At 40.3% G+C, this 27,356-nt stretch overlaps 1 protein-coding gene and 1 pseudogene across 9 annotated transcripts in view; one reads left to right on the top strand and one right to left on the bottom strand.

Annotated features, from left to right (window-relative positions):
* The window catches only part of UPRT (uracil phosphoribosyltransferase homolog), a 125,500-nt gene that overhangs the window by 9,491 nt on the left and 88,653 nt on the right, over positions 1-27,356 (bottom strand). For 5 of the 9 annotated variants that reach the window (XM_051835089.3, XM_002721822.6, XM_089324858.1 and 2 more), the window contains 3 exons: positions 22,934-23,095; positions 22,152-22,250; positions 12,542-13,512 (listed from right to left, as the gene is read on the bottom strand). In XM_051835089.3, the coding sequence (XP_051691049.1) occupies positions 13,406-13,512; positions 22,152-22,250; positions 22,934-23,095 (368 nt within the window). In that variant the 3' untranslated portion in view covers positions 12,542-13,405. Of the gene's footprint in view, positions 1-12,541; positions 13,513-22,097; positions 22,251-22,933; positions 23,096-27,356 lie in introns of those variants that run through there. The other 4 variants (XR_515197.5, XR_016228399.1, XM_008248849.5 and 1 more) reach the window with 4 other exon arrangements.
* On the top strand, positions 10,028-10,417 carry LOC149119650 (translation machinery-associated protein 7B pseudogene; annotated as a pseudogene).

The raw sequence follows: 27,356 nt of genomic DNA, 5'->3' as shown, positions 1-27,356 counted from the left end.
CATGTTAATAGAAAAAAGATATAAAGATATAAAGATACTCAGTAGTGGAAGTCAGGAATTATTTTTCCTAAGACAATGTGGTAATAAGTGGAATTAAGACACCTCTCTTACGTAACATTGTAAGGGAAGTTCCAGCCACAGTAATTAGGCAAAAAAGAAATAAAAGGCACCCAAATTGGAATGGAAAAAGTAAAACTATCTATATGCTGATGACATACTCTTAGATATGGAAAATTCCAAAGAATACACACAGAAAAAAAGCCCATATCTAATAACTGGATTCAGCAAAGTTGTAGGATATAAGATCAACACACAAAACCAGCAGATCTACATATACTAGCAATGAATAATCCAAAAAGAAATTAATAATTCCATGTATAATAGCATCAAAGATAATAAAATATTTATTTGATGAATAAGCAAGGAGGTGCAAGACTTGTGTCCTAAAAAGTACAAAACATTGTTGAAAATTATTAAAGAATACCTTTATAAATGGGAAGATATTCCACATTCATGGATTGGGAGAATTAGTTCTAAGATGTCAATACTACTCGAGGGCCAGCGCTGCGGCTCACTAGGCTAATCCTCCGCCTAGCGGCGCCGGCACACCGGGTTCTAGTCCCGGTCGGGGCGCCGGATTCTGTCCCGGTTGCCCCTCTTCCAGGCCAGCTCTCTGCTGTGGCCAGGGAGTGCAGTGGAGGATGGCCCAAGTACTTGGGTCCCTGCACCCCATGGGAGACCAGGAGAAGCACCTGGCTCCTGCCATCGGATCAGCACGGTGCGCTGGCTGCAGCGGCCATTGGAGGGTGAACCAACGGCAAAAGGAAGACCTTTCTCTCTGTCTCTCTCTCTCACTGTCCACTCTGCCTGTCAAAAAAAAAAAATACTACTCGAAATGATCAACAGATTCAGTATAGTCACAGTCAAAAATCTCAATGGCTTATTTTTTTAGACATGGAAAAGCTGGTCCTAAAATTCATAATGATTTGCAAGACTCCCCCCACCCACAAATAGCCAAAAAATCTCGAGAAAGAATAATAAAGTAGGAGGACTCATACTTTCTGATGTCAACACTACTACAGAGCTACAGTAATCAAAACTGGCATAAGGACAGACACATAGGGTACTGGAATAAAATTGTGAGTCCAGAAATAAACCCTTAATTTATGGTCAACTGATTCTTAACAAGGATGCCAAGACAATTCAATGGGGCAATGACAGCTCTTTTCAACAAATAATGCTTAGATTACCAGATACACATATGCAAATTCCTTCTTTATACCATGCATAAAAATGAACTTGAAACAGATCACAGATTATTCCATTTATATCTAATGTTCAGAATAGACAAATCCATAGGGCAAGAAAGTATATTGGTGGTTGCCAGGGAATGGGGGATGGGGAATGGGAAGTGACTACTAATGAGTACAGGGTTTCTTGTTGGTTTGCTGAAAATATTTTCGCATAAGATTGTGGTGGTTGCTCAACTTTGTGAATATATTAAAAATCACTGAATCAAAAACTTTAGTTATTTTTATTATATGTGAATGCTATCTCAATATTTGGTTGGAGACAAAGGTATGAAATCCTACTTATATAAAGAATATGTGCTCATACTAACAAGAGGGAGATGAAAGAAATGTAGATTTCTCTACTTTTTGGAGGACTTAGGATGATAAGTGTGGGTATGATACTGTTATAACCATACAATTATTCCCCACATCACCTCAACTTTCTTTTTCTCCTACCTGATACAGTGGTTTTGGGACCAGGGCTAAAATTCTACTTGCCAGAGCCATGATAATATTTAATTAAGAAATTGTACAGTAGTTCCCCAATTATATGCAGTTTAGCTTTCTGTGGTTTCAGTTATCCATGATCAACTAGCATCTGAAAATATTACATGGAAAATTCCAAAAATAATTAATGAGTTTTAACTTCCCTGCTGTTATACGCATGTGATGAAATCCAACACTGTCCTGCTTCATCCTGCCTGAGTCATCCTATTGTCCAGTGTGTCCATGCTGCATATGCTACCTGCCTATTAGTCACTTAGAAAATCTATCTATCTCAGTTATTAGATTGACTGCTATGCCTGTGCTCAAGCATCCACTGTTTTGTTTAATAATGGCCCCAAAATGCAAGAATAATGACCTGGAAATTTGGATATGCCAAAGATAAGCTGCCAAATGCTTCCTTAAAATGAAAAAGTAAAAGTTCTTAACTAAGTAATAAAAAAAAAGCTGTATGCTGAGATTGCTAAGATCCATAGTAAGAACAAATCTTCTATCCATGATATTGTCAGGAAGGAAAAAGAAATTCATGCAGGTTTATCTGTTGCATCTCAAACTACAAAGATCACAGCCATAGTCCATAATAGGTGCTTAGTCGGGATGAAAAAGGCATTAAATTTATGGTACGGTACTATCTGCAGTCTCAGACATCCACTGGGCATCTTGGAACTTATTCCCCATAGATGACAAAGGACAACTGTAATTTTATATTTCAAACTTTATGCCAGAATTCCTAAGAACTTTTGGGGATGGATTACACTTTCACTCATCTTGAAACACTGAGATTAACAATGAATGCAACTGTCTCGCTTAGTAGTGGCCAAGATAGGCCACTAGTTCTATATTTGTGTAACTCTATACAGGTGGAAATGGACTGAAGGGAAAGCACTGTCATTGAGTCTGACATTCCTTTCAAAGGTGAAAATGTCTAGGTTAAAATCATTAACAAATGGAAAGAAAGAAAAGTAGTGGCTGGAAGTAAAAGAATGGATTCAGTGCTGGAAATCCAACATTACATTGGTTTCTCAAGAAAGGTTCACAACAGGAACCGGCACTGCAGAACAGTGGGTTAAGCCACTCTTTGAAATGCCAGCATCTCACATCCGAGTGCCAGTTCAAGTCCTGGCGGCTCTACTTCCAATCGAGCTTCCTGCTAATGTTCCTGGGAAACATTGCAAGATGGCCCAAGTGCTTGGGCCTCTGTCACCCTCTTGGGAGACCCAGATGGAGTTCCTGGCTTCTGGCTTCAACCTAGCCAAGTCCTGGCTGTTGGGGCCATTTGGACAGTGAACAAGTGAATGAAGATCTCCCCTCTGTCTTTAATTCTGACTTTCAAATACATCTTTTTTTAAAAAAAAGACTAACAGGAAGAGAATAATACTCTATCTTAGCACAAGTATACCAGATGCCCAAGAGGGTGAAGTTGTATGTTTGCCTAGAATACCCCAATTTTTGGACTTTGACAAGGTCAAACGGAAACCTGCAAGCCTGAGTGGTATCATGCTGTGAGATATTCTGGTCATACACTACAATGATGAACAGAATTAATTGTTGAAAATCAAATGGAGCACAAGTAAATCACCAGTATCTTTTGATTCTTAAATTTTAGGCTACGTCTACCATACAGGATATCATTTGGGAAGAAGCTTCCAGGAAGTATCCCTTGGTGAATCATTAAACTATGCAGTGTGCAACTGCCAGACTGTTCACTAGATAATCTGTAAACTTTGATCACCAGATACCTTGACTATTATGAACAGAATGTAGCAGCTGCATGCTTGTTATGGCAAAGTGTGTTATGTATAAATACAAATCATCCGTGTTTCTGTGGCTTTAAGGATAATAAATAAAATAGAAACAAAGAGTTTCTGATGGAAATAAGGCAGTAGATGTCACATGATGGGCTCCAATTCTATGGGAAATGACTTCACCTTGAGACAAGGAAGGCATGGGGAGGACTTTATGGCACACTCAAAGCAAACCATACCTAAATGTGGCTACTATCCATGCAAATATAACCTTAGTATTGGGACTCATCATTTTTGGATACAAACCATGTACCTTTTATTTCTTTTGGACAGGCAGAGTTAGACAGAGAGAGAGAGAGAGACAAAGGTCTTCCTTTTCCGTTGGTTCACCCTCCAAATGGTCACTACGGCCGGCGCGCTGTGCCAATCTGAAACCAGGAGCCAGGTGCCTCCTCCTGGTCTCCCATGTGAGTGCAGGGCCCAAGCACTTGGGCCATCCTCCACTGCCTTCCCAGGCCACAGCAGAGAGCTGGACTGGAAGAGGAGCAACCGGGACAGAATCCGGTGCCCCAAGGGGGACTAGAACCCAGGGTGCTGGCGCCACAGGCGGAGGATTAGCCAAGTGAGCCATGGTGCCAGCCCAAACCATGTATCTTAACTGCACTCAAGCAACTGGTTCACAATGGCAACAATATGACTGGTGGATTAAATGCTGGTCCACAAGACAGAAGAGAGCTATGGGAAAGATTAATGTCAGTTGAAGTATCAAAGGACAAAGTGAATTCTCTTTGAATGAGCAGCATTCAGAAGAAAACGATGTTAGGTAGAATAGGCCAGTAAAAAAAGATACTCTTCCAGAAGAAAGCAAAAGGGTAGGAATCAGCCTGCAAAGCTGGTGAGGCTTTAGGGACCTGGGTCTGGTAGATTCTATGCTAGGACTTGTTGCTGATAAAGGGTCTGTACTCTGGCCCAGTAGAGTCGCTATACTATTTTAAAACAGATAGAGCCTGGGACCAGTGTTGTGGCATAGCGGGTTAATCTATCACTTGCAATGCCAGCATCCCATAAAATGCCACTTTGATTCCAGCCAATGCAGCTCCCTAATAATGCACCTGGAAAACAGCAGAAGATGGCCCAAGTGCTTGGTCCCTGCCACCCACATGGGAGACTCAGAGGAAGCTCCTAGATCCTGGCTTTGATCTGGCCCAGCCCTGGCCATTGCAGCCTTTTGGGGGAATGAACCAGCAGATGGAAGATTGATCTTTCTCTCTCTCTTCCTCCCTCCCTCTTTCACTCCCCCTTTCTTTCTCTAACTCTGCCTTTCAAATAAATAAATAGCTCTTTTAAAAAAGATAAAGCCTGACACTGCAATTGCACAATGATGCTACATCCTAGGCAATGACCCTTCATCAACACTTCTGGAAATCTTATGGACTTTCAAACTTCTAAGTTCTCTGGAGGCAAGAATAGCTTACATTGATGTACGCTGTCAGGCCTCACCCCACAAATGGACCAAAATAAGTTGCACCCTGTACTACAATTAGCAGGAATAGGAACCAGTCTGAATGACATCCTTATACTTACCTTAAAAAACAGCTGAGATCTACTATAGAATGACACACAAGGGGAGTCGGTGTCAGTAAAAATCATGTGAATTGAGACAGCTAGCTTTGTCTCCACATGCTATAAGCTGATTGTGTCCTCCTCAAATTCATCTTGAAGTGCTAACACCCAGAGCCTTAGAATGTGAGTGTATTTGGAGATTGGGCCTCTAGAAGTTAAAGTAGGGAGCCAGCGCTGTGGTGCAGCGGGTTAGCACTGTGGCACAGCGGGTTAACACCCTGGCCTGAAGCGCTGGTATCCCATATGGGCACCAGTTCTAGTCCCGGCTGCTCCTCTTCCCATCCAGCTCTCTGCTATGGCCTGGGAAAGCAGTGGAAGATGGCCCAAGTCCTTGGGCCCCTGCACCCGCGTGGGAGACCCAGAAGAAGCTCCTGGCTCCTGGCTTCAGATCAGTGCTGCTTCGGACGTTGAGGCCAATTGGGGAGTGAACCATCGGATGGAAGACCTCTCTCTCTCTGCCTCTCCTCTCTGTGTAACTCTGACTTTCAAATAAATAAATAAATCTTTAAAAAAAAGAAGAAGAAGTTAAAGTGAGGGCACTAGATGGGCCCTAATCTAATCTGACTGGTGTCCTTAGAAGAGAAAACATGGACACACAAAAATACACTAGGGGCACACGTACAAAGGAAATACCACATAAGGACACAGCAAGAAAGTAGCCATTTCTAAAAGCCAGAGACGCTTTAGAAATCAAACCTGCCAACGCCTTGATCTAGGACTTCTAGCATCCAGAACTGTGAGAAAACAAATTTCTGTTGTTACAGCCAGTCTGTATTTCATTGTGACAGCTCTAGCAGACTAATACAAGGACATAATCTGACTCAGAAACTGGAAATAACCAAAACCTGGTCAATCATGACATCTGTGTATCAGAACATTGGTATGTGGTCAAGGGCCAATTATGTTGGGAGAGTATAATAAATAGCTAATTCTTACTGACTTGTGGAATGAAACAGAGTTGCACAATAACTATTGTACAAATATGGTGTAATGTTAGCATTGCTAGTAAAATTCAATTGCCTTTCATAAATAAGTCATGGGGCTGGTGCTGTGGCATAGTGGGTAAAGCTGCCGCCTGCGGTGCCAGCATCCCATATGATCACCGGTTCGAGTCTCGGCTGTTCCACTTCCAATCCAGCTCTCTGCTGTGGCCTGGGAGAGCAGCAGAAGATGGCCCAAGTCCTTGGGCCCCTAAACCCATGTGTGAGACCCAGAAGAAGCTCTTGGTTCCTGGTTTCGGATAGGTGCAGCTCCAGCCATTGCGGCCAATTGGGGAGTGAACCAGCTGATAGAAGACCTCTCTCTCTCTCTCTCTCTCTCTCTGCCTCTCTGTAACTCTTTCAAGTAAATAAATAAATATTTTAAAGAATAAGTCATAATACAGATATTGATAATTATATGCATTGAGAAATTTAAACTTTCTCAGGATGTGAGATCAATGGAAATTGATTGGCTTGAGGAAGAATTATATCTAGTTAAACATCAGCTAATCAATATGCTAAATGGTCCTATTTATCATAAAGTATACATGATAGCAGACCAATGGAAGAAACAATCAAATTAATATGAAATAATGGAGATGTATATAATAGTTTTATAGGATGGGCTAATTGCCTCTTCTAGTCTATCTCCATCTTGCACTGAATCCTTGAAATGTAGGACACAGATATTTTTACTATAGCTGTAATATAAGTGCTATACTAAATGCAGGTACTCAGAAAAATATAGTTTTCCTTTAAGACAGCCTAGGTCAAGGGCCAGGAGGATAGACTATGCAGGAAAGAGCTGACTCATCAGATCTGAGCTACTCACACCTTGCTTATTCTCAGAGGGTCTGTTTCAATGAATGGCACTTGTCTATCTACTGGGAATTGAAATCTTAAAATGTCCTGGTAAGGTTGCTTTGTAGACTTGGAATTTTGAACCACCTGGTACTAATTTGTCTAGTCTTCATAGACAATGTGACTTATGGAGAACACCTGCTTTTCTTCTGGTGGTCTGTTTTGGTAACTGCAATCAACCATGCAGGCACCATGTCCCTTTGTGATCAAACTGCAATGAACTCTGGAATCTTAGAATCCAGTGAGCTCCCTAGTAGACCACAGTTTACATGTGTTGCTAATCAACAGAGGAATCAAATGCATCCTATGCAGTTCCACTAGAAAAGGAGTCTTGCACACTTGTATCTGTTTGCCTCCAGACACTGCTCCACGTGTCAATTCCTTTTGCTGCTTTTGGTTAGCATCCTTTGGCTGAAATAAACCGTAACACCAAAGTTAATGACTCTGGAGTCCTAGAAATTTTGGAGGTGGTCTTGGGAATCCCTGATACAGGTATACTAGAAAATAACCTAATTAATATAAAAGAAGGCAGTAATTGAGATAAAAGACATATAGAAAACCAATAGCAGGGCTGGTGCTGCAGTGTAGCGGGTAAAGCCACTGCCTACAGTGCCAGCATCCCATATGGGTGCCAGTTCGAGTCCCAGCTGCTCCAGCATTTAAATATTCTGAATGGTGATTATATCTTTTATATTGTATTATATCTTTATTTATTTAAAAAGATTTATTTATTTGAAAGGCAGAAGGACAGAGAAGGAGAAATTATCTTCCATCTGCTGGTTCACTCTCCAAATGCCTACAATAGCTGGGGCTGGGCCAGGCTAAAGCCAGGAGTCAGGAACTCCATCTGCATCTCTCCTGTGGGTGGCAGGAACCCAAGAACTTGGGCCATCTTCTGCTGCCTCCCAGGTACATTAGCAAGAAGCTGGATTGGAAGCAAAGTAGCCAGGACTCAAACCAGCACCCTGATATGGGATGCAGGCATCGCAAGCAGTAGCTTAACTAGCTGTACTATCTTTAAAATCTCCTCTCATAAGTAATCTCAGATACAATATACAGTTAGGTACTTAAAATAGTCTTTCAGTAATAGCAATATTTATTTAATTTTACTCTGAAGGCAGAGCTACTGAGAGGAGAGGCAGAGATTTCTATCCACTGGTTCAATCCCCAAATGCCACAGTTGGATTTGGGCCAGGCCAAAGCTAGGGGCCAGGAACTCCATCTTGGTCCTCCACATGAGTGCCAGGGGCCCAAGCATTGGGCAATCTTCTGCTGCCTTCCTGACACATTACTGGGGAGCTAGATGAGAAACAAAACAGCTGGAGCTTGAACTGGCACTCATACAGGAGGCAGGTGTCCCAAGCAGTGGCTTAACTCACCATTCCACAATGCCTGCCTCTGATAATAGCAATTTTATGAAAGAATATTTGAGTTTGAAAATTAAAAAGTCACTTGAAGCTCATTAAGGACTGTCAAAAACCCATTTTATTTTTCCATTCTGTATAAATAAAAAGCAACCTATAAGCATATTTCCCTTATATTCAACTCCCATGACCAAATTTTCAGGAACTACTGAAAAACTTCAAGTACATGGTCTATAAAAAACAGTCTATAATTGCTGAATTATATATACTTTTGCTGAATATATTATACACATTTTTGTTTAAGATACTTTATAAACTAGTTACCTCTTGGAACATATTATGTAAATTATCTTTACTGTCTTTTTAAAATAAAATTAAAATTTGAAACTTAAAATAGAAGGCAAAGAGCAAGATGGGAGATTTAAAACCAATCATGGGGTAGGCATTTGGCCTAGCAGTTAAGAAGCCCATATCTCCACCGGGTTCTGTCCCGGTTGCTCCTCTTCCAGTCCAGCTCTCTGCTGTGGCCCGGGAAGGCAGTGGAGGATGGCCCAAGTGCTTGGGTGCCTGCACCTGCATCGGAGACCAGGAAGAAGCACCTGGCTCCTGGCTTCGGATGGGTGTAGCTCCGGCTGTGACGGCCATCTGGGGGGTGAACCAACGGAAGGCAGACCTTTCTCTCTGTCTCTCTCTCTCACTGTCTAACTCTATCTGTCAAATAAATAAAAAAAAAAAAAAGATGCCCATATCCCATATCAGAGTAACAGGTTTCAATTGCCAGCTGTAGCTCCTGACTCAAACCTCCCACTAACACAGATCCTAGGAGGCAGCAGTGATGGTTTAAGTAATTGGGTTCCTACCATTCACATGGGAGACTTGGACTGAATTCCTAGCACCTGGCTTTGGGCATCTGGGAAATGAACCAGCAAATGACAGCTCTGTCTCTCAAATCAATGTTTTGTTTTGTTTTGTTTTGTTTTTAGAAAAAACAATCACATTAAATTAAAAGAATGGAAAAAGATATGCCATGTTAATATTATTCAAAAGAAAGCTAAAATATTTATATTAACATTAGCCAAAGTAGACTTCAGAACAAAGAATATTGACAGGGATAAAGGGGGAATGCTTTATAATGACAAAGAATCAAATCATCAAGAGAACAATCCTAAAAGTTTATATACCCAACAGAGCTTCAAAATATATGAAGCAAAGACTGATAGATCTGAAAGGATAAACAAACAAATGCAAAATTTTAGTCTGAGATTTCAACATCCCTCTCCCAATAACAGATAGAACAAGCAGATAGGAAATCAGTAAACAGATGACTTGAACAACACTATCAATCCACTTAACCTAATTGACATTTACAGAACACTCCACCCAACAACAGCAGGATACATACACTTTTCAAGCACCCACAGAAGATTTACCAGGAGGGACTATATTCTGGACCATAAAACAAACCTCAATAAATTTAAAAGGATTCAAATCACACAAAGTATATTCTCTGACCACAATAGAATGAGAAAGCAATAGCAGAAAGAAATCTGGAAAATCCTATAAATATTTGGAGTTTAAATGATACACTTCTAAATAACCCTGGGTCAAAAAGAGGAAATAAGAAAGTATTTTGATCCCAGTGAAAATGAAAACGCAATATGCTAAAATTTGTGAGGTATGCAGCACATACCGTGTCTGGCTATTAAGGTGGCAAGAAGTCCCTGAAACAGCCCAAGAAGCAGACTAAGCCGATGGATGAGGAAAATCAAGCTCAAGCTTTCAAGCCAAAAAAAAAAAAAAAAAAAAGAGGAGCAGAAGAAACTCAAGGAGCTAGGGAATGCTCTCCTGGCCACTTGTAGAATTAAAGAATCTGGCAAAATGGTAAGCTGTTCCCTGTGTTTCAAATGATGGCAACACTTGATTCCATTCCTAATCAAACATCTAGATTCTCTGTCATAACATCTAGAATGAATGAAATATTATCTTGGAGCCTGTTATATGTTTACAAATATAATTTTGTAAAAAAAAAAGAAAAAAGGTACTGAGGTGGGCATTTGGCACAACAGTTAAGATGCAACTTGGGACACCCTCATCCCATATTGGAATGCCGTGTTCAAAGCTGAGTTCCACTTCCAATTCCAGCTTCCTGTTAATGTGTACCCTGAGAGGCAGCAGATGAGGGTTCAAATTCTTAGGTCCCTGCCACCCACATGGCTGCCCCAGACTGAGTTCTAGGCTCCTGGCTTTAGCTTGGCCCATCCATGGCTATTGCAGACATTCAGAGAGTGAACCAGCTAATGCAAGATACCCACCCCCTCTCTTTCTGCTTTTCAAATAAAATGAAAAAATTTTTAATTGTGAGATATAATTAAATGTTTATAGACAAATTTATATCATTAAATGTTTATATTAGGAGAGAAGAAATGAATGAAGTCAAAATATGGTCCCCAGTCCAGCAACAACAGCATCACCTGGGAACTTACTAGAAATGCAAATCATCAGTCCCTAACCCAGATCTGTGGAATCCAAAACTCTAGCGGTAGGGCCCAGTAATCTGTGACCCTGCAGGTGAGTCTGGTACACACTCAGGTTTATTTAAAGATTTGTTTTATTGGAACTCACATTTCAGAAATGTCCCAGGTCCAAAGAATTGTGCAAGTAGTTTACCCTACAAATAATGCCTCATTTGCTTAAAACAGCCAAATTTTAGAAGACATAGCTACAATTTTTCTTGAAATCTGCCGGGGTAGAGGATAAGCATCAGGGGGAATATGATCCCCTTGAACAATTCTTACTGTTTATGCTAGGCCTTCCAGGTGGGAACCAAATGTAGTCAGCTCCCAATCATGTTCACTGATGAAAAGGAACAGAAACATGTAAAATCCAATGGAGTGATCATATAAAAATAATTTTCCTGAAATACGGTTTTTTAACCTACTCTTGAATATGAATTTATCTGATGTTCTATAATAAAGTCGCTTCAAACAAAATATTAAAGCCCTAACAAACACACTAATTCAGAAACATTAACTCCTCTAGTGGTAGGCATCATCTTTCCAACTAATTTAATGTCATAATCTCAAGGAGATCTGTTCTCTATCTAAATTTGCTGGCTCACATCTTTCCTGGGACAGGAAGATAATGATTTTGGCTTTCAATGGGCTTCAGTCACAGCTTCTACTAACCAGGAGTAAACAAGATCCACATTGTATCAAAATTATAAGTGACAGATATAGATAAGAATTTCAGTAACAATTTGAAAGAACACTTGCCACAGAAAGACTGTAAATTGGGAGATGTATCTATGACAGTCCTTAAAAAATAAAGGGGAAAATGCACAGTAAGGTTCTTCTAGTAGTCTAGGCTCCAAAGTAAAATATAATCCACTTTATACCAGGTCTCTTTTCTCTTTCCCAATCTTTGTTAATTTTTGTCAGCTTTAGTTCTTTCTAAGACATTGCCTTCTGCTCTTTGCTGTGCTTTTGAACAAAGGCCCACAACAGCTGCTTATGGGCCCCTGAGAGCATAATTAATCAAGTAATCAGCCAGCTACCACTGTTAAAATGTTTTAATATCAATGCAAAATGAGATTAGGGTTTTACACACAGATTTCAGAACACACAGATTTCTTTTCTTTCTTTCTTTCTTTTTTTTTTTTTTTTTTGACAGGCAGAGTTAGACAGTGAGAGAGAGAGAAAGGTCTTCCTTTTCCATTGGTTCACCCCACAATGGCTGCTGCGGCCAGCGCACTGCGCTGATCTGAAGCCAGGAGCCTGGTGCCTCTCCTGGTCTCCCAAGCGGGTGCAGGGCCCAAGCACTTGGGCCATCCTCCACTGCACTCCCGGGCCACAGCAGAGAGCTGGACTGGAAGAGGAGCAACCGGGACAGAATCTGGCGCCCCGACCAGGACTAGAACTCGGGGTGCCAGCGCCGCAGTCGGAGGATTAGCCTATTGAAACGTGGCACTGGCCAGAACACACAGATTTCTAAAATAGTTGCTCTTCCTTCCAGAAGCCTAAATAAGAACACATATAAATCTTAGGGATTTTTTTTAAAGAGCATGGATGTGGTTTTTCATCTGACATTTTAAAACAACTACAGTCAACAAACATGCAGTATAAGTAATTTCCAAATCTAAGGCCTTTAGTAGAAACGTCCAAATTAAAAATGAATTAAAATTTTAATTACTTTATTTATTGGCCTGAAATCCAGCAAGAATTCCCTCTTTCCCCAACACCTCAGAAAAACCACCAGCAATTCCTTTCTGGAGAATTGAAGGCACCACTAGTACTAAGCTCCCCTTTGTCAGTATCCAGACACCACTGGTTCAGTCGGTATAAATCAATATTACAGTTCAGTTACTGAAAATGTCCCATCACCTTCTTCACTGCCTTACAGCTTGGCAAGGCATTGCCTACAAGACACAGTTTGGGAAATGAGCCATGAGGGAAATAAAGGCATGACCAAAGAGTTAACCATTCATCCTGGGTCTGCCAACTGAGTGAAGTTAGTAATGGAAATGCAAAAATCTACGAGGCATTATTTTTTTTTCTCTTCTCCAAGTTACCAGCATGTATAGTACCAGGAAGTAAAGCACAGAGGAAGGTGGCAACAGTCACATACATGAAACCTCACTAGAGCTAAGAGCAAGCTAAATAAAACGCAAACAATACTGGGCCAAAGCTGTGACTTTTGTTTAGGTTTGCTTTGTGGTTACAAGCAACCTCTAAACTAAGAGGTTCATTAGGATAATAATAATGCACTGAGGGTTCAGCAATTTGCATTAGCAAATTATGAAAATTTCTATCTTATGTAAGAGTTCTGAGGGCTTCAATGTTGAATTTGGTGTCAGTAGTCAAGAAATTACCAAACAAAATAAATAAACCTCAAATATTTCTTTTTACTATACCTGCATCAAAAATTAAAACGCATCCTTAATATGTTGTCTCTGCCATTTCTCCAGTGAATTTAAACAAGTAGAAATTCAAAAACATAACTGTAATGATGCACAATAATATCTATTTTCCTCCAATAACTTAGTCTGTCCCAAAATATTTCTGTCCAAAATGTGTAGGTGCAACAGGATGAACTTCAGTAGTTAAAATTGTGATCTCTGGAAACTCTTGGATGATTGATTTGGCACCTTTAAAAAAAAAGAAAAATCATTGTTATGATAAGATTTTTTGGTAACACTAGTTGGAATTTAGGAACTTCCATATTCATTGTTACTATGTCTAATACTGACAGAGAACAGGGAACAACAGTCTTTGGATACATAGCCAGACATGGTTAATCTCTTCATTACATAATGTCTCAAATGAAGGGTCTGCAAAAAGTTCATGGAAAAGTTGTATTATGGAAAAACTACATGTGGATTTCATTATTTTTGACCAAAATCATCTCTTAATGCCATTTTCATCAACTTTTTGAAGTATGCTCATATGTGAAAAGCTTTGATAGCAGTTAGACTATCCCCCATCCTCTCATTAATACATTCTTAGAATCAAAATGTTTTATATCCAAGATTTGAAGAATAGAGTTACTCGGTTATAATAACTTTTCCCTTAAAGAATCTTGTTTTGCTTTAAAGGTGGCCAGAATAGAGTGAAAATAGTCCTTTCTAAAAAGATGATTACACATAAAATGTTGTTTTCTGAACTGGAATACTGTGAAACAAGTGCAAAATTTCTTCAGTGTGTCAGAGTACGTTAGCTTTTTCAGGAGTTACAACTCTACCTTTAGGGGAGGAGGGCAGGCAGAGAAAGGACTGGATGAAAGGGACTAGCTGGGACCCCAAACTAAAAAGCCATACCAAACCTGACACGGAATAAAATCTTTTTCTGCTATATGGGTTGGATATTGTGGCAAAGAGAGTTAAGCAACCCCTTGCCTCTTATGACACCTGCACCCCATATCGTAGCACTGGTTCAAGTCTTAGCTCCTACACTTCTGATCTAGCTTCCTGCCAATGCATCCTAGAAGGCAGCAAATGATGGCACAAATGCTTGGGCCCCTATCACATATATGGGGGAACTGAAAGGGGTTCCTGGCTCCTGGTTTCGGCCTGGCCCAGCCCCAGCTGTTATGGGCATTTGGAAAGTAAATCAGGGGATTCTACCAGACATTTAAAGAAGAACTAACTCCAATTCTCCTCAAACTATTCAGAACAATCGAAAAAGAGGGAATCCCCCCAAATTCTTTCTATGAAGCCAGCATCACCTTAATTCCTAAGCCAGAAAAAGATGCAGCATTGAAAGAGAATTACAGACCAATATCCCTGATGAACATAGATGCAAAAATCCTCAATAACATTATGGCCAATAGAATGCAACAACACATCAGAAAGATCATCCACCCAGACCAAGTGGGATTTATCCCTGGTATGCAGGGATGGTTTAATGTGCGCAAAACAATCAATTTGATACACCACATTAACAGACTGCAGAAGAAAAACCATATGATTATCTCAATAGATGCCGAGAAAGCATTTGATAAAATACAACACCCTTTCATGATGAAAACTCTAAGCAAACCGGGTTTGGAAGGAACATTCCTCAATACAGTCAGAGCAATCTATGAAAAACCCACAGCCAACATCCTATTGAATGGGGAAAAGTTGGAAGCATTTCCACTGAGATCTGGTACCAGACAGGGATGCCCACTCTCACCACTGCTATTCAACATAGTTCTGGAAGTGTTAGCCAGAGCCATCAGGCAAGAAAAAAGAAATTAAAGGGATACAAATTGGGAAGGAAGAAGTCAAACTATCCCTCTTTGCAGATGATATGATTCTTTATTTAGAGGATCCGAAGAACTCTACTAAGAGACTATTGGAACTCATAGAAGAGTTTGGCAAAGTAGCAGGATATAAAATCAATGTACAAAAATCAACAGCCTTTGTATACACAGGAAATGCCACAGCTGAGGAAGAACTGCTAAGATCAATCCCATTCACAATAGCCACAAAAACAATCAAATACCTTGGAATAAACTTAACGAAGGACATTAAAGATCTCTACGATGAGAATTGCAAAATCTTAAAGAAAGAAATAGAAGAGGATACCAAAAAGTGGAAAAATCTTCCATGCTCATGGATTGGAAGAATCAATATCATCAAAATGTCCATTCTCCCAAAAGCAATTTATAGATTCAATGCAATACCAATCAAGATACCGAAGACCTTCTTCTCAGATCTGGAAAAAATGATGGTGAAATTCATATGGAGACACAGGAGGCCTCGAATAGCTAAAGTAATCTTGTACAACAAAAACAAAGCCGGAGGCATCACAATACCAGACTTCAGCACATACTACAGGGCAGTTGTAATCAAAACAGCATGGTACTGGTACAGAAACAGATGGATAGACCAATGGAACAGAACAGAAACACCAGAAATCAATCCAAACATCTACAGCCAACTTATATTTGATCAAGGATACAAAACCAATTCCTGGAGCAAGGACAGTCTATTCAATAAATGGTGATGGGAAAACTGGATTTCCATGTGCAGAAGCATGAAGCAAGACCCCTACCTTACACCTTACACAAAAATCCACTCAACATGGATTAAAGATCTAAATCTATGACCCAACACCATCAAATTATTAGAGAACATTGAAGAAACCCTGCAAGATATTGCACCGGCACAGACTTCTTGGAAAAGACCCCGGTGGCACAGGCAGTCAAAGCCAAATTAACTATTGGGATTGCATCAAATTGAGAAGTTTCTGTACTGCAAAAGAAACAGTCAGGAAAGTGAAGAGGCAATCAACAGAATGGGAAAAAATATTTGCAAACTATGCAACAGATAAAGGATTAATAACCAGAATCTACAAAGATATCAAGAAACTCCACAAGATCAAAACAAACAACCCACTTAAGAGATGGGCCAAGGACCTCAATAGACATTTTTCAAAAGAGGAAATCCAAATGGCCAATAGGCACATGAAAAAATGTTCAGGATCACTAGCAATCAGGGAAATGAAAATCAAAACCACAATGAGGTTTCACTTTACCCGGGTGAGAATGGCTCACATTCAGAAATCTACCAACAACAGATGCTGGCGAGGATGTGGGGAAAAAGGGACACTAACCCACTGTTGGTGGGAATGCAAACTGGTTAAGCCACTATGGAAGTCAGTCTGGAGTTTCCTCAGAAACCTAAATATAACCCTACCATACAACCCAGCCATCCCACTCCTTGGAATTTACCCAAAGGAAATTAAATTGATAAACAAGAAAGCAGTCTGCACCTTAATGTTTATTGCAGCTCAATTCACAATAGCTAAGATCTGGAACCAACCCAAATGCCCATCAACAGTAGACTGGAAAAAGAAATTATGAGATATGTACTCTATAGAATACTATACAGCAGTCAAAAACAATGAAATCCAGTCATTTGCAACAAAATGGAGGAATCTGGAAAACATCATGCTGAGTGAAATAAGCCAGTCCCAAAGGGACAAATATCTTATGTTCTCCCTGATCAGTGACAACTAACCGAGCACCAAAAAGGAAACCTGTTGAAGTGAAATGGACACTATGAGAAACAGTGATTTGATCAGCCCTTGCCCTGACTGTTGATGAACAACTTAATACTTTATCCCTTTTAGTATTTTTTGTTCTACTTAATACTATTGGTTGAACTCTGTAATTAATACACAATTATTCTTAACTCTTGAAACTTAACTGAAAAGTGATCCCTGTTAAATATAAGAGTGGGAATAAGAGAGGGGAGAGATGTACAATTTGGGACATGCCCAATCTCAAACTGTCTTGCCCCAAATGGTAGAGTTAGAAACGTGCCAGGGGATTCCAATTCAATCCCATCAAGGTGGCATCTACCAATGCCATCTCACTAGTCAAAGTGATCAATTTCTGTTCACAATTGATCATAATGAAAGGACTAAGAGTCAAAGGGATCAGATAAACAAGACTAGTGTGTCGCTCCCCCTCTTCATGGAGGAACGACACTTAGCCCTGCGCTGTTCTTTTGTCTGCTCGGCCCTCCCCGGGTTTGCTGCTGGTTCTTCCCGGGTTGGCTACCAACCCTTCCACCTCCGTGGAAGGGCGGTTCCCCCTGCCACTTTCCCCACTTCCGCGGGGGAGCGGCACACCACCGGCCGGCTCTCTCGGGGGCTGCACAGGTGTTCCTTCAGATGTTCCCCGTGCATGTTGTCTCTCTCCTCCTTTATAGTCCTCTTCCACCAATCCCAACTCTGCTACCCACACGCCGAGTACACTGCTCTCCTCCAATCAGGAGCAGGTCCTGCTGTTTATTGGTTGAACTGGAGGCAGCTGTGTAGAAGCTGTTTCCTCCTCTCCCAGCGCCATATTGTGGGAGAGCAGATGCATAGAATAAGTCTTAATTCCAGTAACTTAGTCTAGTCCGAGTTGCTCCCAGTTGCTCCCCACACTAGTGTCTGCAAATACTACCTGATAGAATAAAAAAGGGAGAGAACGATCCAACATGGGAAGCGGGATACACAGCAGACTCATAGAATGGCAGATGTCCTAAACAGCACTCTGGCCTCAGAATCAGCCCTTAAGGCATTCGGATCCGGTTGAAAAGCCCATGAGAGTATTGCAGGCATGGAAAGCCAAGACACTCTGGCAAAAAAAAAAAAATGACCTAAATGAAAGATCTCTGCGAGTGAGATCCCAGTGGAAAGAGCAGGTCTTCAAAGAAGGATGTACCTTTCTCTGAAGGGAGGAGAGAACTTCCACTTTGACTATGACCTTGTCTAAATAAAATCAGAGTCAGCGAACTCAAAAGGCTTCTATAGCCTTGGCAACTCATGACATGAGCCTAGGGTGATTACTGACGTCATAAACAAGAGAGTCAACAACAGGAGCTACTGTACACTTACTCCTCATGTAGGATCTCTGTCCTAAATGTGTTGTACATTGTGATTTAATACTATAACTAGTACTCAAACAGTGTTTTACACTTTGTGTTTCTGTGTGGGTGCAAACTGTTGAAATCTTTACTTAATATATGCTAAATCGATCTTCTGTATATAAAGATAATTGAAAATGAATCTTGATGTGAATGGAAGGGGAGACGGAGCGGGAGAGGGGAGGGTTGCGGGTGGAGGGAAGTTATGGCGGGGGGAGCCTTTGTAATCCATAAGCTGTACTTTGGAAATTTATATTCATTAAATAAAAGTTAAAAAAAAAAGAAAGTAAATCCGAGAATTAAGACCAATTCCTCCTCCCTCCCACCCTCTCTTTTTCTCTTCCTAGCACTCTTGCCTTTTAAGAAGATGAAAAATAAAAATATTTAAATTTTTTCAGTTATAATGTCAAAGAATATTATACTATTCTACTGTGTACTATTCAAACTAAAAATATTACTTTGTTATACCCAAAGGTGGAAATCTCAGATTTATTGGATTATCTCAATGCTTTCAAATGCCACCTGTGTTACATATAAATGGATATCCAAGAAAATCACCCTTTGTCACCACCAACATTGACTTACAGATAATTTTTTTATTATGAAGCAGCAAAGTAATGAAACAGGCCACAATTCCTTTACAATGGCCAGTTGAAAGCAGCCTTCCCAACTCAATACTCTATAGCCTCTTCAGGGTGAGATTCAGAATCTTTGGAGATGAGGAAACACCCTCACCAGAGAAGCCACTTATGAGGGAACTTCAAAAAGTTCATGGAATACACCTAATATGATGAAACTATTCATGGATTTCAATTTTTTTGCACCAAAATAAATTTATCTTTTAATTCTATTTTCCATGCACTTTTAGAAGTTTCCTCATATTTCTCTTTATTTTCAATTATGAAGTAAATCAATGTAGAACATTTAGAAAATAACCTCAAAAAGCTTAAAAATAAAATGAAAATCGCTTAGAATCTCACCATCCTAAGAGAACCACTATTACTATTATGTATGTATTCTGAAACCAAAATTGAAACAGTACTATGTATTTCTGTAGCTTATCATGGTGAGGAAAGATTCATTAAGTTCAATGTAAAATCAAAAATTCATATGATTTTGGTAATTACAATAGTCATGATTCATATTGGTCATCTCTAAGCCTAGTGAAAACATTGCACATTATTCTAATGCTGTTTTATTTTTTGTGCTACTTGTTTCCATTTACCATGTACATTTTTTATGTCACTAAATACTTTTTAAAAACATGATTTAACAGTTACATAATATTAGACCCTTTGAATACATACACGAGTGCTTCAAGAAATTCATGGGAGAATGAAATTACAATTTTGGTGCAAAAAATTCTGAAATACATGCATAGTTTATCAAAATACACATTTTTCATGAGCTTTCTGAAGATCCCAAGTATTATTTAACCATTTTCTTATTGTTTTTTATATACTTCCATTTTTTCCTATACTAAATAACTATACAACAAATATCCTATAAGCTATGTTTCTACATGCATCTATTATTATTTTCATAGGATGCAATCCCAATTCTCCTATGCATAGCAAAAAAGTTAGGATCTTAAACTAAGCACATTTCCTTCAGGAAATGAACAGCATGAAGTTCTTTGACCATGCCCTTTGAGCAGAAATCTTACAAACCTAAAAATTTTGAACAGAAGTCTTAAACACTTAAAATACTTCTGCTCTTTGCTACACACTGCAAAGCTTACCACAGAGCTCACTAAAACCCTGAGTTCTTGCTGTTTGGAAGTAATTCTCAGGCTTAGGTGGGGAGTCAAGAGGAAGCAGGGACTTTTTCCTTTTTTTAAAGATTTATTTATTTGTTTGAAAGAGAGAGAGAAAGAGGGAGAGAAAGAAAGAGAAAGAGAGAGAGAAAGAGAGAGAAGGAGGGAGAGAGAGAGAGAGAGAGAGAGAGAGAGAGAGAGATTGAGACCTTTCATTTGCTGGTTCACTCCCCAGATGGCCACGATGGCCACGGGCTGGGCCAGGCAGAAGCTAGGAGCCAGGATCTTCATCTGGGTCTCTCATGTGAGAGGGCCCAAGTACTTAGGCCATCTTCTGCTGTTTTCTCAGGCACACTAGCAGGGAGATGGATTGGAAGTGGAGCAGCTAGAATATGAACCAGTACACAAATGGGAATGCCAGAGTTGCAATGCTGCCCGCCCCCTTTTTATTGAAACAGAGACTTTTTAATCCTTTGCACATTCTACCTAAACAGAGTGCCCAGGAAAACAATTACAGTTCTATTCAATGGGGTTAGTTCACATGAGTGTACTTTACAAAATTTGTGGAAAACTGAATGAAAACTTTGTTTTGGTGTAAAAATTTTTTAAACCTATGCATAGTTTTTATTTTATTTTTATTTTATTTAATGAACATAAATTTCCAAAGTACAGCTTATGGATTACAATAGCTTCCCCCCCCCCATAACTTCCCTCCCACCCACAACACTCCCCTCTCCCACTCCCTCTCTCCTTCCATTCACATCAAGATTAATTTTCAATTATCTTTATATACAGAAGATCAATTTAGCATATATTAAGTAAAGATTTCAACAGTTTGCACCCACACAGAAACACAAAGTGTAAAATACTATTTGAGTACTAGTTATAGCATTAATTAAACACCTAAGAGTAATTGTGTATTAATTACAGAGTTCAACCAATAGTTTTAAGTAGAACATAAAAAATACTAAAAGGGTAAAGTATTAAGTTCTTTTTTTTTCTGTTTTTTGTTTGTTATATAGTTTTTTTTATTTAATAAATGTGAATTTACAAAGTGCAACTTTTGTATTGTTGTGGCGCCCCCCAACCTCCCTCCCTCCCGTGGCCCTCCTCTCTCCCACTCCCTCTCCCATCCCGCCCTTCATCGAGTTTCATTTTCAATTACCTTCATATACTGAAGATCAACTTAGTATACACTAAGCAAGGATTTCAACGGGCTGTACTCACACAACCGCACAAGGTATAGGGTATTGTTCGACTAGTAGTGTTGTTTTTAAGTTTCACAGTAAAACACATTAAGGACAGAGATCCTACGTGGGGAGCATGTACCTAGTGACTCCCGTTGTTGATTTAACAATTGGCACTCTTATTTATGACGTCAGCAATCACCTGAGACTCTTGCTAATGCACAGTTTTTTTTAATTGAAAAGCAGAGTTACAGAGAGAGAGAGGGAGGGAGACATACACAAAGAGAGAAAAGAAAGAGGGAGAGTGAATGAGAGAGAGAGAGAGAGATTGATCTTCCATCTACTGGTTCACTCCCCAAGTGACTACAATAACTGGGGCTGGGCCAGATGGAAGTCAGGAGCCTGGAACTTCATCCAGGTCTCCCAGGTGGGTGGCAGGGACCCAAAGACTTGGGCCATCTTCCGCTGCTTTCTCAGGCATATTAACTGGGAGCTGGATCAGAAGCGGAGCAGGTGGGACTTGAACCAGTGCCCATATGGGATGCTGGTGTCATAGGCAGCCGCTTAAGCCATTGTGCCACAAAACCAACCACATGCACAGTTTTCATAATATGTATTTTCTGTAAACTTTTTGATAACCCCCTCATATGCATAGAATTCAAAATTTTTAGCAACAGACTTAGCTTTTTGTTCCAATTTCCACAAACCTTCTGAAGTACCCTCATACATCTCCAACTGAATTTGAATATTAGAAAGGTGTAAAAATATTATCAGTGAACTTAGCGGTGACAAATGCAAGTTATAACTGCCAAAATTAGATTTAGATTTTACTGTGGGAGCAAATGAACTTTTCCTCGGGACGAGAGGCTAGAAGAATGTGCACTTACCCACCTCCTGAGCAGCACTTTGGAGGCCTAGTTACTTTCTCATGCTGAACTCACCATGAGGAGTGGAGAACAGACTGAGCAGGATGATGACATTGGGTTGAACTCCATGTTCTATAAGAACCTTCACTGCTTCAATCACAGTATTTCCCGTGCCTGAAATCAAATGAAAGCCAAATGCATTAACAATGCCAATGTTTATTTCAGAATGGCTTTTAAGTGTCTTTGAAGTCAGGGCAATATAGTAATCTAACATAAGACATCACTAGGCCAAGCTTCATTTGAAGGTGTTTGTTCTTCATCACTGTTATTTTCGGTAATGGACATGACACATATATGTTTCCATTATCAAATGCAAGATAAGCTCTACATTTGTTTAGTATTTGAGATATTAAATTTAACATATTTCCCCTTACTCCCCAGGAGACCATGCCATGTATGATCTGAGTAAACATAGGAAAGAGAACAGAATAGAAGGGGAAAAATTACCTCCAGAGAGGATAAATCCTTAAGAAAATCACTGCTGTACTCATTCGGGTGGAGAGCAGACATGTCTCAATATAGTTTCTGTGTTCTATATATTTTGCCTCATTAGGTCTTATGCTTCAAGGTGTTCATTTCAAGACAGAAGCTCTCTGGAGCTAATAAATTCTGATAATGCATATTCTCTTATTACATAATAAAAACTCCCAGTGAATCGCCCAAGGCAACTCTAAATTCAACTAAGAAAAACATGTTTAGAAACTATTTTTGGCTTTTATACAAAATACCTAGGAAAAAGGCACTAAGTTGAACTTAAACCCTAACCAAAGGTTACGAATTGAACTCAAGCCACTCACTGAGAATTGGATACATCAGAAGGACTTTTCTCCGGTAAATGTCTGGGGGGAACTTGGCATAGTATACTTTGGCTCTTTGTGTCTCCTCATCACTCTGAATCAGGATCTTTCCAATTCGGATGGATCGACAGCAGTCTCGTAAACCTTGCTCCATTGCTTCACCTTGAGGAAGGAAATAAAAACAACAACAACAACAAAGAAAGCATTGGAGGATGGGGCTGGCGTTGTGGCACAGCGGGTAAAGCTGCCACCTGCAATGCTGGCATCCCATATGGATGCTGGTTCGAGTCCCAGCTGCTCCACTTCTGATCCAGGTCTCTGCTATGGCCTGGGAAAGCAGTAGAAGATGGCCCAAGTCCTTGGGCCCCTGCACTCGTGTGGGAGACCCGGAAAAACTCCTGGCTCCTGGCTCCTGGCTTTGGATTAGCACAGCTCTGGTCATTGCAGCCAGTTGGGGAGTGAACCAGCAGATGGAAGACCTCTCTCTCTCTCTCTCTCTCTCTCTGCCTCTCCTTCTCTCTCTATAACTCTGACTTCCAAATAAATAAATATATAAATCTTTAAAAACAACAAAAGGAAGTATTGGAGGAGCCAGAGTGAAAGCCCAAGAACAGGCCAAAGCAGAATCTGTAAGTTATTAAATTTAATACAAAAATGCCCTGTCAAGAAGGAAGCAATTTTTCTGAACAGAATAGCTTTTACTTCTGATCTGCTTATACTTTATTCTTAGTGAAGGTCAATAGCACAAGGGTAAAGGTTGGTCAATGAAACCAGGATCAGCTAGCTTTAATGCTGGCTTATAAGTTTGAGAGCTATCTTGCTTCGATGATTAAACAGGTAAGACAGTGTTTTGTTGAGCTTTTTCAAAATTAGCAATATTTTTACTCCAATTATTTTAAAGAAGCCATTAAACCACTTAAATTTATCATTTTTATCAGGAAAAAATGTTTAAAAAGACTCAGGGAAGAACAGGGGCTATAAACCAAAGACTTTCTTTTAGATCAAGGTGGTATCAGGGGATATCACTTAGCTAAGCAATGACTTCACTGGCAAGGTTTTGCTGCAAACAGTGAAGAAGCAGAATATGATTCCCCTTCTGAGAACCACAACCACTGCCACCTCCTTGGTTTCTGAACACAGAGCTGTTTTTGAATCTGAATTCCTTTAAAGAAGTATTCACCCAAACTCCCTCATTCTCATATCATCTTCAAGATTTTAAAAAGGACATTTCAGAATTCTACCAGTACTGCTATTTACTTAACATTTTTCTTAAATTAATTGTTTTCATTTAAATTTAAGAGGAGGGACCGGTATTGTGGCAAAGTGAGTTAAGCTGCCACTTGTGACACTAGCCTCCACTGGAGTGCCAGTGCAAGTCAGAGTTTCTCCGGTTCTGATCCAGCTCCCTGCTGATGCACCTTGGAAGGCAGCTGGAGGATGGACCCAGTACTTGGGCCCCTGCCCAGGTGGAAGACCCAGATGGAGTTCCTGGCTCCTGGCTTCTTCAGCCTGGTCCAATCCTGGCTGCTGTTGCCATTTGTGGAATGAAGCAGCAGATGGAAGATTTGTGTCACGCCCTTCTCTCTCTGTCTTTGTGCCTTTCAAATAAATAAATCTTTTGTAAAAAGAGGAAACCTTATATCATTAGTGTAAACAAAAAAGTTTATTTCTAGTGTATATGAAAATCAACAAGTGGCTATAACTCTGTCTGGGCATTACTTCAAGACACCTGAGGTACAGGCACCTAGGGTGCAAGAACCATGTTGATACATTTAGGTAAGAAGCTGTACTGAACAGAAGAGACTGTGCCTTAAAAGTACATTGCAGGGGGCCAGTGCTGTGGCACAATGGGCTAAAGCCTCCACCTGTGGTGCCAGCATCCCATATGGGTACAGGTTCTAGCCTCAGTTGCTCCTCTCCTGATCCAGCTCTCTGCTACTGCCTGGGAAAGCAATAGAAGACAGCACAAGTTCTTGGGCCCCTGCACCCATGTGGGAGAGCCAGAGGAAGCTCCTGGCTCCTGGCTTCAGATTGGCGCAGCACAAGCCAATTGTGGCCATCTGGGGAGTGAACCAATGGATGGAAGACCTCTCTCTCTCTCTCTCTCTCTCTCTCTCTCTCTCTGCTTCTCCTTCTCTCTGTCTGTAATACTATATCTCAAATGAAATAAAATCTTTTTAAAAAAAAGTACATTGTGGCCGGCGCCGTGGCTCAATAGGCTAATCCTCCACCTTGCGGCGCCGGCACACCGGGTTCTAGTCCCGGTCGGGGCGCCGGATTCTATCCCGGTTGCCCCTCTTCCAGGCCAGCTCTCTGCTATGGCCAGGGAGTGCAGTGGAGGATGGCCCAGGTGCTTGGGCCCTGCACCCCATGGGAGACCAGGAAAAGCACCTGGCTCCTGGCTCCTGCCATCGGATCAGTGCGGTGCACCGGCTGCAGCGGCGGCCATTGGAGGGTGAACCAACGGCAAAGGAAGACCTTTCTCTCTCTGTCTCTCTCTCTCACTGTCCACTCTGCCTGTCAAAAAAAAAAAAAGTACATTGTGACATAATATCTATATGAATACATGCTTAGTGAGGATGTTTGATGTGATGTTTTGATTCAGGAATATTGGGGAATGATCAACTCAGCATAATTAACATACCCATCACCTTACATCTCATAGTTTCTTTATGGTAAAGACATTAACTGTTTTGAGCTATATAACACATTATTATTTTATTTATTTTTTTGACAGGCAGAGTTAGACAATGAGAGAGAGAGAGACAGAGAGAAGGGTCTTCCTTCCGTTGGTTCACCCCCAAAATGGCCACTACAGCCGGCGCTGTGCCAATCCAAAGCCAGGAGCCAGGTGCTTCCTCCTGTTCTCCCATGCAGGTGCAGGGCCCAAGGACTTGGGCCATCTTCCACTGCCTTCCTGGGTCACAGCAGAGAGCTGGACTGGAAGAGGAGCAACCGGGACAGAATCCAGAGCCCCAACCAGGACTAGAACCCAGGGTGCCGGCACCACAGGCGGAGGATTAGCCAAGTGAGCCACAGCGCCGGCCATATGCATTATTTTTAACTATACGCATCTTGCTGTGCTACAGAAAAACCGGAACACATAATAACAAAGCAGATAAACTCAGGGAAATTAGCATATCCATCACTTTAAATTTTTATCATTTCTTTATGGTAAATAATTCCAAATTGCATCTTCTAAACTTTTTGATATATATATATGTATGTATGTGTGTGTGTGTGTATATATATATAATGTGCTATTGTTAACTATATTCATCCTACTATACTGTAGAACACCAGAACTTGGGAGGTATCCCTCTTACCTAACATTGTATGCACTGACCAAGCTTTTCCCTTTCTCCCTCCCCGTACTTTCCCCGGTCTCTGGTAAACACTGTTCTGTTCTCAGTTTCTATGAGATTAACTTTTTTAGATTCCACTTATGAGTAAGATCATGTGATATTTGTCTTTCTGTGCCTGACTTACTTCATTTAACACATTTAACACAATGTCCTCTGGGTCTATTAATGTTGTTGCAAGTGGCAAGATTTCATGCTTTTTATGGCTGAATAGTATTCTACTATGTTTATATATATTTTCTTTTAAAATAGTATGTGTAAATCAAAACAATTTAAAGTTGATTGTCATCACCAATTTTTAATATTTGAGCAATATCCTAAGAATTCAATATTGTTTAGCAGTTACCTTCTATTTTTAAAAAAGGGAGTTTGGGGGTATTTTACTTGACATATTCAATTATTCACAAACAGAAAGAACTTCATAGCCAGAGGAGAAAAGTGAACATTGATGTTTAAAAAAAAAATCCATCTGTTTCTAGTGCAAGTGAGTGGGGCTGCCACCCTTTGAGCAAAAAAAAAAAAAAAAAGAGTGCATCTTCTACAAAAAAAATTAAGTTTGCTGAATGGAAGTAATCATTCCCATGTACGTGGCATAGGTTCTAATCACAGACCTGTGATTTTGCAGCACAAAGGTTGGCTTAGAAGGCTAATTAGTTGGGCTCAAACACAAATACAACATTTATAAGATCAGCAGATGAAAATACAGAGTTAATGACAGATAAGTGCTTTTGCCTACATGATCACATATTCATCAAATATAAAATTAAAAATATTGAACAAGCCATTTAGTCCAGCTCCTGGCAGAGAAGAACTCTTCCCTACAATACAAATTAAACAAAAACAGAACAAATATTCTCTCCAGTCAGGTATTCAAAGTTCTGTAGGCCCGAATTTCTGTCATATTCCCTCAGTCATCAAACTGCCCTGTTCTCCCCAAGACAGCATCATTTCATCCTCCTACCCTCTCACTCTCTTCTGAATCTCTTTGAAAGATTTCTTGCACATGGGGACAGGCTACCAGGGAAGATGCTCTGCAGTTAAAATTAACCCAACTTAGCAGC

The sequence above is a fragment of the Oryctolagus cuniculus genome, chromosome X (genome assembly GCF_051225735.1).
Source record: "Oryctolagus cuniculus isolate XC-2025 breed Fujian yellow rabbit chromosome X, ASM5122573v1, whole genome shotgun sequence".
NCBI classification, from domain to species: domain Eukaryota; kingdom Metazoa; phylum Chordata; class Mammalia; order Lagomorpha; family Leporidae; genus Oryctolagus; species Oryctolagus cuniculus.
The sequence above is the reverse complement of the archived record's forward strand: the minus strand, read 5'-3'. Positions and strand labels throughout refer to the sequence as shown.